This window comes from Xiphophorus couchianus, chromosome 22, assembly GCF_001444195.1.
Source record: "Xiphophorus couchianus chromosome 22, X_couchianus-1.0, whole genome shotgun sequence".
NCBI classification, from domain to species: domain Eukaryota; kingdom Metazoa; phylum Chordata; class Actinopteri; order Cyprinodontiformes; family Poeciliidae; genus Xiphophorus; species Xiphophorus couchianus.
In genome coordinates this window covers 11,364,249-11,375,080 of record NC_040249.1, presented here as the reverse complement: position 1 = coordinate 11,375,080, position 10,832 = coordinate 11,364,249, and the positions used below count along the sequence as shown (strand labels likewise).

General features: G+C 40.4%; 1 protein-coding gene across 3 annotated transcripts in view; it reads right to left on the bottom strand.

Annotated features, from left to right (window-relative positions):
• Positions 1-513: 513 nt before the first annotated feature.
• The window catches only part of LOC114138252 (semaphorin-4G-like), a 33,311-nt gene continuing 22,992 nt past the window's right edge, over positions 514-10,832 (bottom strand). Inside the window, exons 11-16 of one of the 3 annotated variants that reach the window (XR_003594177.1) lie at positions 10,142-10,364; positions 8,688-8,803; positions 8,447-8,601; positions 7,038-7,096; positions 2,637-6,104; positions 514-1,330 (exon numbers count right to left, since the gene is read on the bottom strand). Coding sequence is in view for 1 of the 3 variants with exons in the window: in XM_028007391.1 (XP_027863192.1) it covers positions 5,140-6,104; positions 7,038-7,096; positions 8,447-8,601; positions 8,688-8,803; positions 10,142-10,364 (1,518 nt within the window). In the remaining 2 variants the exon portion in view is untranslated. Of the gene's footprint in view, positions 6,105-7,037; positions 7,097-8,446; positions 8,602-8,687; positions 8,804-10,141; positions 10,365-10,832 lie in introns of all 3 variants that reach the window. The other 2 variants (XR_003594178.1, XM_028007391.1) reach the window with 2 other exon arrangements.

The following is a 10,832-nucleotide window of genomic DNA, read 5'->3' as shown; positions in this document are numbered from 1 at the left end:
ACAAAACACCTGAGGTGTTATGTTAAAGCTGGGTGCTAAACTCCCTCTCAGGACCGTGAGGAAAGGTTATATGAATGATGAAAGAGTCTGGGGGCTTTTACTCATTGACGGTGACATTTCTGACAGGAAAGTTCAAAAGGATTTTAATTGATAGTAAAAACAGAAGCTTCTTCATGATAGCTGCATAAAGCTGATGTAAAATTTTCCATTTTTAATGCCGTCAGAGGATTTTTCTACTGCCTGGGTGGGTTTTGTTACCAATGTCGTTGTGCTGGCTCTGACCCAGCTTGGGGACATGAAGAGCCCAACAAATTTTTTCCGTCTGTGTGCCATGCTGGGAACTTGGGGCGGCTACAATACAGACACCTTTCCGCTTTTTCGTTTGGGGCATTTGATCATGTTTACAGGCTGCGCTCTCCGCTAGAGCTTTCACAAGAAAAAGGCTTGATTCGTCTTATTACTTCTGCAAGACAAAAGACAGAAAGTGCACACATATAAAAATGAGAAGAGGAGGAGATTTAAGTATAAATCTTTATTTAATTTTGTGGTGCATGAAATGTGAAGGAGAGCACTGCCCCATTATTCTTTGTGTTAGTTCAGAAAATGAGTTTTCTGTGTGCACACACATGGTGTAACATGCAAACAGTGATTAAAAAGACAAAGTGAAAAGGAAATTGCAATAACCCTTTAGTATGACATTAGGAATAAAGTGACAAATTCATAAAATATTGTTTATTGTTCTTCTACTATTAGATTAGAAGTATTTTTGCATGCTTTCTGTTAAATTGCTTCTATTTATCACATTTTGCGCAACACAGTGTGTCATGACATTTTAACAACTCTAACAAAACATACAATATACAAAACTACAAAATAATTGTGCTCTTATTTTTAAAACCCCTTCCCCCCTGGTTTTATAATTAAATAGGATCACAGTGCACATTTAAACTTGAACCGTTTCACTTTTCAAATTCTAACATGTGCTATCATTGCTCGTCTTCAACCACCACTGCTTGAACATAATTCATGCAGTGAGAGAAGGGTGAGAAAAGGTCATTACATTTTGCATTTAGTTTAATAAGTATGCGCCTAACAGATTCAAGGACACGCTCTGCACACAGAGACCGGCAGCCTGGACAAACAATGCGCTGCAGGAAAAACCTTTTCAGAAGCTGAAGCTTAAACTCTTATGTTGTGGCCCTTACAGAGGCTTGATTCTGACTCCGCCATCCTTCCATGGTGTTGAAGATCGTTGCAAAAAGAACATCCATGCTGCCAGTGCTGCCCTCTGACACAGGTTGGGAGACAGACTTCTTTGTATTCATCACATCTGCAAATGAGACCAACAGAAAGATATTCCTGGAGTCAGTCGGGTCTCTCTGAATTATGCAGCTGGCATCAGACCTGCCTAACAAGCGCTGACAAACAAAACAAAACCACATCAGTTTGTGCTTTGTGCTCTGGAATAAGGTCAGTGAGCCTCTCAATATTTGAGTGTCTCTCCTGTTATGACTCCGATCAACGCTCAGGCGCTCAGATCTCCAAGAATTGTGCTTGGCAAAGCATGGCATCATCCAAAGTCTTGTCAAAACACAAACAAAATAATACAGCTACCCAATGCAACACATTGTAAAAGTAAAGGCAAGAGCACAACCAAAGCTAAAGAAAATCTTACATTTGAAATGATGATTCGGTTTCTTCATCTAAATTTTAAGAAAACATTTGGAGTTAGCTGAGGATTCAGTGCAAGAGAGCAGACAGCAGGGATTGTGCAAAGAGGACTGGTCAAAGATTTGTGTTCCAACTTTGTGAAATGTTATAAGATGTCACTAAGTGCTGTCCTATTGGTAGAAAGATGGTTGTGCAACATATAGAGCAGATAGTGCAAATAATTTAATCCATGGTTTCTGCAGCTTCATCCACCACACAAAAAACACGAGGACGAACTGATAAAACTGCTGCGTGCTTATCTGTGGGAGATGGGGGTGGGGGGAGGACTCATGTGTACTTGTTTGTACATTTTCATTTTAGAATAATAAAAACTCTAGACTGTAAGCTCGAGGGGATGAGAAAGTAATTGGAAACTTAAGAGCGGAGCAAAGCGTGAATGTCTTGGGAGAGCTCCTGCTCTCTGGTGAGCTCCACTCGTCACAAGACGAATGCCTAATTATTGCTGCGCTCTGACAGAAGAAGACGCAGCACAAGCTGAGTGAGAAGGAAAGCAAAACCGGGGAGACTGAATGGGATAATGACCATATCTGTGTCACGATACACAATGTATTAATCTTTCCATTGATCAACAGAGCTGAGGTGCATTATCTGAGTCATAACTTAAAACTAAATGTAATGTGCTTCTAGAAATGAAACGCCAGTGTTCATTATATTTTATTACCTAGAGTGTTAGGCTGTAATTTTGTCCTTATTGATAAGGTGTTCGACCGAAGCAGACATCAGCAGCCGTTTATATATGAGAGAATCTCAGAACCTTCACACGAGCGGCCCAGTTCAAGAAACATTTTGCTCTCAGTGTTTGCTGTGATCATCGACTCTTAATTCCTCAGTCCATATTTCTAAGTGCTTGTCTGGCGGCGCGCCCTGAGTGGGAGATGAGCTGGTGAGACAACAGAGCTATGAACCTTGGCTGCTTCGGTGCTCTGCAGTCTGTAGCTCTCTGCGCTGCGATCCCATGCTAGGCTTGCCTCAGTGGTGCGTTCAGGCTCGGTTCGGTGGCTGGGCTTCCTTTAGGGTCGCTGTGTCAAACAGCGTCCTGCAAACACAGCCGCAACATGCATTGCTGCACTGGCGAGGAACGATAAGGCAGAAACATCCTCTGCTCGTGTTTTACATCAGTGTCCAATGCACAGGAATAATAGAATTATACTGTTGAGTTTTCCCATCAAAACTTAACTCCATGCCAACTGAGCTTTCCTAGATGCAATAGAACACTACAGTGTTTTTCTTTAGTAGAGTTTATAATAGTGAAACATTTTTATAAAAAACGGGCAAAAACATGAGTGTAGGTTTAAAAATAAACCTTTTATCATATGTCAAGAACTTCACATATTACAATAATTACAATGTCTGAATGTGTTAGCAAATATATTTAAGCCCGATGGTATTCATAACCCTGGCAGATTTAGTTTAATAATGATTTTCAGTCAACCAAGAAATGTGTTTTTCATAGCAAATATCTTAAGAGGTAACAAAAGAATATAGAAGGAATCAGTTTGGAAAAAAGTTGTATTTCTATTTTAGTAAAAATGGCATGTTCAAAATTATTTACATCCTTCTCTGTAGTCATTTTTATTGAATATATCAAACCTTTTTATAGCTACTGAGTAGCTTTTTGGGTCACTCTAACATATTAATATTACATTCAGTCTGACGAAACATGTAGATAAAATAAAAACATTACTTAAACCTAAATCTGCCAGCAGTATGGACGATTTTACTACCATGATGACATTTTGTAGTAATTTCTTGACATGCATGAATGATGCAAGAAAGAAGACCGGGGCTGGTTACCAGTATCAAGGTTTTTAAACAAGTAGAGAACTGCTAAATTTGTCTCTCATGTCATGCTAGAGAAAGTGCATTAGTGTTTTCTTCCAGCTGCAAGTAACAGAGAACCATGTATTGGTGTCTTTCCCCCATCCACTGCTGTGCACTGCTGTCCATCTATCTGAAAGAAAGTTTCTACATCTTCTCTTTCTTAAAAGAAAGACAAATTCTTCATTTGCTTGAAAATATTTCTGCTTGTGTCAGTTGGAATAGCGGAAAATTGAATCTTGAGTGAACCTTCTTTATGTTCAGCTATGAATGTGCTAAAACAAACATGCTTTCAGACTACTTTCCTGCTCTTCAAGTTTGGTGAACACCACTCACATGCGTGCAAACTGTTGCAAAAATGGAGATCTGCGCGAGCGGCTAAAACAACAATACACACCCCCTGCAGATCGCTTGCACCTCTGACATGAGACGCTGTGGCGGACAGAAACAGCTGGTGTAAACCAGGCAGCTCTTTTTTTTATGCTAACACTGTTTTAAATTTACATTTGGCTTGTTGTACTTTTTGTTTTAAATCTTTTTATTATATCATGACACTGGGAAGTTTAAGGTTATTATATAGATTTGATCCTTCACAGATAAATAAATTACGAAAACATTAATATACCATCAATGTTATCAAAACACAGATGCTAAATAAAAACTGGTTAATTTTCAATATTAATAATAAATCTTGAATATTTCAACCATTTCTTGCTAATATTTTCTTACTGAATGTTATATTAAAAACAGTTTGAACTCATCTGGTGCTTCTCTTTGTGCTTGTTTCCCATGATGCAGCTGTCCTCAGTGTTTTTCAACCATCTCTCCAGCTGGTCTCTGGCCCCAACAGACAGACACAACATTAGCCGATGGGAAAATTCCCCTTGTTGTGCCATCCATGCAATCAGCTACAAGCTGGAGTCACGAAGGCTACAGTGCAGGAGGGCAAATGAACGAGGTTAAAGGTGAAGTCTGACAACTGCATATCAGACTTACTCAAGAAGCAGATGACAGACATTAAGGGCCACCAGTAAGGGCAGCCTGAGAGTGAAATTCTATCATTTCCATTTACATCTATATTTCTAATTAGTGAATGTCATGTTTTAAAAATGCATAGCCCATCTGTGCAGTAGCTCATGTAAAAACAAGCATTGCTAGCTGTCCTATGGTCAAACTTCCCTCTTCAATTATATTTATATTCCATTGTGTCTCCACTGCTGGTTAGTCAGTGTGTGTCCTGCTTTGTTCTTCACAGATCCATAATATTCCAGCACTGATTCTCAGAGCTGACTGCGGTCTTGACAACACGTCTCTTCAGGCAGTGTAGAGGTGAGGTAGATTGCATTTTATTTCCTTCTTTGTGCTCTGACCTTCACTGGGAAGTTTCATTTTCATTTCTAGTGTACTGAGAAGGTTTGGTCATTCAGAAGACAAAAACGGCTCATTAGCTCAAAAGGCAGAGCTGTCAAATATAATCCAGAGTAAATTATGGAAATGAGACTCTTTCATTGCTTTAAGCTATAGCAATGAGGGGGTCAACGCGACAGGCACAGGGTAAGAGCCCAAATTCAACAAGAGAGCCGCATGTCTCTACACTGAACTCTCATCCGGCCTGGGCAGCAGCTGAGTGTGCTTCCTCTTCTCCAAGATCCTGTTGAGTTCCTCGGAGAAGCAGTGAGAGAGCGGCGAAGTGTTTTCTGAGTCGCTCTGCCTCAGCAACACGTAGCTGTTTCCGTTCATCCGCCTCAGAACGCTGGGCAGCGTGGCTGACAGCCCATTGGGGAAGTCACACTCTGGAGACGTGTGCTGTGGTGTGGGAGGCAGAGGAGGCGCCGGGGGAGGAGGATCATTACTCGCTAAAGTTTGAGCCTCACCAGGAACGATCTGCAAAAAGCCTTCGTCCTGGATGTCTCCGTTATGCAGCTTGGAAACTCCATTACAGACGCCATTGCAATGGCTAGAGACGGTCTTCAGCTCCATGTGGGTGGAGTTCCTGTGTTGCTTTCTGCACCTGCTGCTCCGCTTGCTGCTCGGGTGCGCTGCGGCTGCGGCGCGCAGAGAGTATTTCCCTCTCTGGTCTGCCCGCAAGCAGAAGCCCACGTAAGCAAGCACAACAGTGAGGACCACACAAAGCCCACCGAGGATGGTGATGAGGGACAGATACATGGCTTCCATGTTCTTGGGGGACAGCAGGAGGAGTGACTGCGCCCCGTCGGATGAGGGATGCTCAGTACCTGGTACTGTGGCAACAAAGTTCCGCGTTCGCTCTGTGGGTGGAGGAAGAGGCAGATCCAGGCTAATTGTTACATTGTAGGTTGCTATGGCAACTTTAACGTTGTTCTCTACTGCGTGGCAGGTGTAGAGGCCGCTCTGGTCCTGCCGGGCCTCGATGATCAGCAGGCCATCCGTCCCTGTCCTGAAGCCGGAGTTGAGGTCGTAGCCCTGCACCTCGCCACCGTTCAGGGTCCAAAATGGAGTCGCCAGGTTAGAGTTGAGCTCGCACTGCATCAGCACGTCATCGCCGACCCGAACAGAACGGCTCCGCTGGGCCACATCTGAAAAATCAACATTTTGTTACATAGTGCTTTGTAAAAGCATTCATGTCCTTTGTCCTTTAATAATCTGCAAAGTGTGGCATGCATTCATATTTAGCTCCTTTGGGGTATGTCACCACCAGATTTGCACATGTGAGGACTAAAATTTATGTTCCTTCTTCTGTCAAGCTCAAATATTTTGAACTTCATTTAACTGAAATTGCCTGTAAGCAGCAACATTCTTCCCCAAGATTCTTAATTAAATCACACGTATGAGATAAAAAAAATTTCCTGTAAGGATGTAAAGGAATCAGTTTTGAACGAAGTTTTATTTCCATTTTAGTAAAAAATTGCACACTCAAAATTATTTACAACCTTTTCTATATTCATTTTTATTGGCATTACACAGATATGTACTTTTCTATGTTGATCTATCGCATAAAACCTCAATAAAATACACAGAAGCTTGTGGTTTAATGTGACACAGTTTGAGGAGAATCTAACTTCACAAAATTACATTAACTAACCCGTTGACTCACATACTAATTATTTATCATTCACCATATTTATCACAGAATGTCCAGGGGTATCGTGGCATGATGTTCAATTAGACACATTTTAATCTCTGGCATCATACTACCCCATACAGAGACAGAATGAGGAGTTAGAAGATGCTACATTTCATCAGAGTGAAAATTGATAAATGGGGAGAAGGCATTCGCCTGCCTTGAATATCAAACAGATTTCTCTCCGTAGACAGCAAAGATGTGATTAAAGAAGGGAGGAGAGGATTTTACCAACGCTGTGCATATAATCAACTTTCAAAGAGGCCTTCACGCCATCCGATGACAACTGTGCATCTTTTGAGCCTCATATTCTCTATTTTTAATCCTATGTCTAGATGTTTAAAGCAAACTTCTTTTTATATAAGCATCAGATAAGACTTCTGCATACCGTATCCTGTGTTCTCACACCCCGTTCTGCCATGCTGGATGTCTTGGATTAAAGAGGATCTGTGAAAGAGGAGAAAAAATAATAATAAGCACAATAGAAAGATAAAAGGTAGCAGATGGTTTTATTACAACCTCGTGAACACATTTTTATATGATAAATAAAGGTAAGAAAAGCACATACAGTACAGACCAAAAGTTTGGACACACCTTTTAATTCAATGAGTTTCCTTTATTTTCATGACTATTGACATTGTAGATTCACACTGAAGGCCTCAAAACTATGAATAACACATGTGGAAATGTGCACTAAACAAAAAAGCGTAAAACAACTGAAAATACCCCTTATATTCTAGTTTCTTCAAAGTAGCAACCTTTTGCTGTGATTACTGCTTTGCACACACTCTGCATTTTCTTGATGAGCTTCCAGAGGTCGTCACCTGAAATGGTTTTCACTTCATAGGTGTGCCCTGTCAGGTTAATAAGTGGGATTTCTTGCCTTATAAATAGTCATGAAAATAAAGAAAACCCATTGAATTAGAAGGGTGTGTCCAAACTTTTGGTCTGTACTGTAGTTGTTAAATGAAATGACATGGATATCAGAACCAGCCTTTGCTGCTTTTACAGCTGCAAGTCTTTGAGGGAATATATCTCAGTGTTGTGCATTTGGAGACAGAATTGTCTTGTCTTTTCTTCTTTGGAAAACAACTTGAGTTCAGTCAGATTGGATTGAGAGTGCATGTGAATAGAAATCTCTCACTATAGCTCCAACTGTACATTTAATCTCCAGTCATCTTCAGTCTCCAACAAGTTTCAGAAGTAAGCTTTGACCAGTTTCCCAAATCCTGCTGAAGACAACCATCCCCACAGCATGTTGCTGCCATCACCATGCGCCACCATAAAAATTACATGTTCAAGTTTGTTTGATGGAGTGTTAGTTTTTACTCATTAGATCATTTCTAAAGGCAACTGATCCAACTTGATTTCATTTAGAGGTATCAGAAAAAAATGTGATTTGATTTGTACACGACACTTTTTAGATTTTCATTTCATTCTCCTTCTACTTCCTACTTGTAAATAATCTTGTGCTGGACTGCCACATTGAAAATGTACAGAAAATGTTGAAGGAGAATGAATTATTTTGCAAGGCACTTGCTCATTCCCTGAATCAAGTTGTTTCTGCCAATAAAGCTTACATGTCCACATAAATCAGTACGCTCCAAATATGCAGCTGCATGATGCGTTTACGATTACAGCCAGAGTCACGTTTCTGCCAGCAGTCTGATTACGCAACTGTTCTGGGAGCTGTCATTGTCACAGGGTGCAGTGATACATCAGGTTAGAGATCAGGCCGATGAAAGGTTACCTTCAGTCACCTGATCCAACCGCACACTGGCAGATTTCAACACTCACCTGTTCGACTGGGTCATTACGTCCACACACTCGGCTCCGCTCCAGGCACAGTGAGGGTCCCGGGAAAATATGCAGTCATAGCAGGAAGTGTACCTCTCGCAGTTAGACAGAGGCAGCTGAACAACGCCTGATGGGGAGTTAATGTACACACTTGTCTGAGGAGGGAAAAAATAGGACTTAAGTATTACGAGATAGTGAGTCATCTTCAACTTTGACTATTTAAGACGGTGAGACTGGCTACCCGCTCTGTAGATAGTAGAATGTTGGTAACAGGTTCTGGTTCTTCAAACAGCTGCAACTCTTCGATAATGTGCAGCTGACCTTTGATGGCTACCGCTTTGTGCAACCAACCTTCATCTGGATGGCAAAGATCAAAGATTTGGGATGTTTAGTTAGCTAATTTTCAAAATGTTAGTTATCTGAGATGATTTGGAAAACGTATGTGTTGAATATATAATATAAAGTTGAGTATACAATCATTGAACTTCATACAACATTTTCCTTTTTGAAAATGAGGGTGAACAACTAATGAGACATAAACACTCAATATTCAACACTGAAGAACCATTAAAGGAGCAAAGCTTTGTATTTAAGTTTAACAACGTTCACCTCAAAACTATTTTTTTTTCCAGATGAATTATCCTTAGTATTTTTGTATTGTAAACCCACTGCAGTCATATTCAATAAATTAGAATACACCACAGAATATTCAATGAAGCTTGTTTGTCAGATTAAAAGGACGTTTTGAAAACAGCAACCTTTAAGCGGGTATTAAACATACTTTTCACTAAATGCACGTTTCTGTTTTTAAAAGTACATATAGTTTTATTGGTTAAATGTAATATTCTATTTTTAAATATGCTCTCATTATTTTTGAGTGTGAAATCATTAAGATAAAAAAAAAAGCTCTTAAACATCCATTTGTGTGTAATTTACCTAAATAATGAAATCGCTTAGTAAGTTCCTGATATAAATTGACTTTTGAGTAATGTTCCAATTTATCAACTGGGTCTGTATTACAATTAAAGAAATGTATTATTATTATTATGACAAGCAGGTTCAAAGTGAGTACATCAAGATCTGATTAATAAATAATGAAAAGCTGTCTAATAAGTGGGATTTAACAGATGATTACTGCAACCACTGGCAAAAAATAAAACATGGGATCAGAAGATACTCAGTCAGATGTTTTAATTTGCTGCACAGAAAAAACCCAATTATTTTATCATCAGGGCTCTCAATGAACTGAAGCTGACACACAAGGCAGAGAAGATGCAACAGGAAATCTGTTTTCAGGAAATCTATATTTTCTCTCATGGCTTAATCTCAGAAAACATGATCACTTGTAACAATTTAGTATTTTCATTGTGTGTTTTACAAAGACTGTCAAACAAAAGGGTGTTTCTTGTGATTTCTGAAACAACTGACTGAACATCCTCCAAAGCGCTGACATCAGTTTTTTGCCAGGGGTTATTCCAGACCGGCGTTCACAGAGCCTTCATAACGGACATTTTGCAATTCTAAAATGATCTGACTCAACATTCAGAGCAGAAACAGTGCCAGGCTCGAATCCTCCCACCAGCTCTCACTGAAAAACAATGTTTTGTTTCGGTTGTTTCATCTTTAAAAGGACTCTAAACCCTCCGTTACCAGTTTTTATCCAAAAGTCAGCTTGCCGAGAAGCTTTATACACACCTGTGCCCATATATAACACATGGTACATTTGCTCGTCTACTCCCTGGACCACAGTTGCTGCCATATGCGTGTAGTCTGTCGTCCTCCTGAACAAGAGGGGACGTCTGTCTGCAGGCTGGACCTGATGGGACATGAGAGGATGCCGTCTGACAAAATCCAGGACTTCATCAGGTAGGGACGTGGAGACGTTAATGCCCTTGGCCTTCAGTTTGCCAGTAATACACTGCAGTAAAATAAAGACCAAAGAGAGACATGGACGGGGATGAGGACGAAGTAACAAAGTGCTTGGAGAGTCAGAGAGAGAGAGACAGTGTTGTCCTTATATGTAATAAACCAGTCTTTAAATAGAGGCCGGCTCTGGAAGGTAGAGAGGATGTCAGGAGGATTAGTGAGACGGTCCTCAGGGAGAATTCAGACATCATGAGAAAAATAGAAACCTTTGGAAGACTGTCAAGAGAAACTGCAAGTTTTCATTTAGATTTTAATAAGCCTGTGTGAGCTCAGCGTCCGTTTTCCGCTGACACGAGGGCGACTCAGCTCTCACTGCACCTGAATGAGGAGGCAGCTTTCCTTTCGCTTTGTTCTGTTCAAATGATGTCAGCCAACTCCTCTAAGAGGCTTTCACGCTCTCACCCCAAAACCTTTGACTATTCCTTTTTTTTTTCATTTAATGGGAAAGTTTAATTAAGTC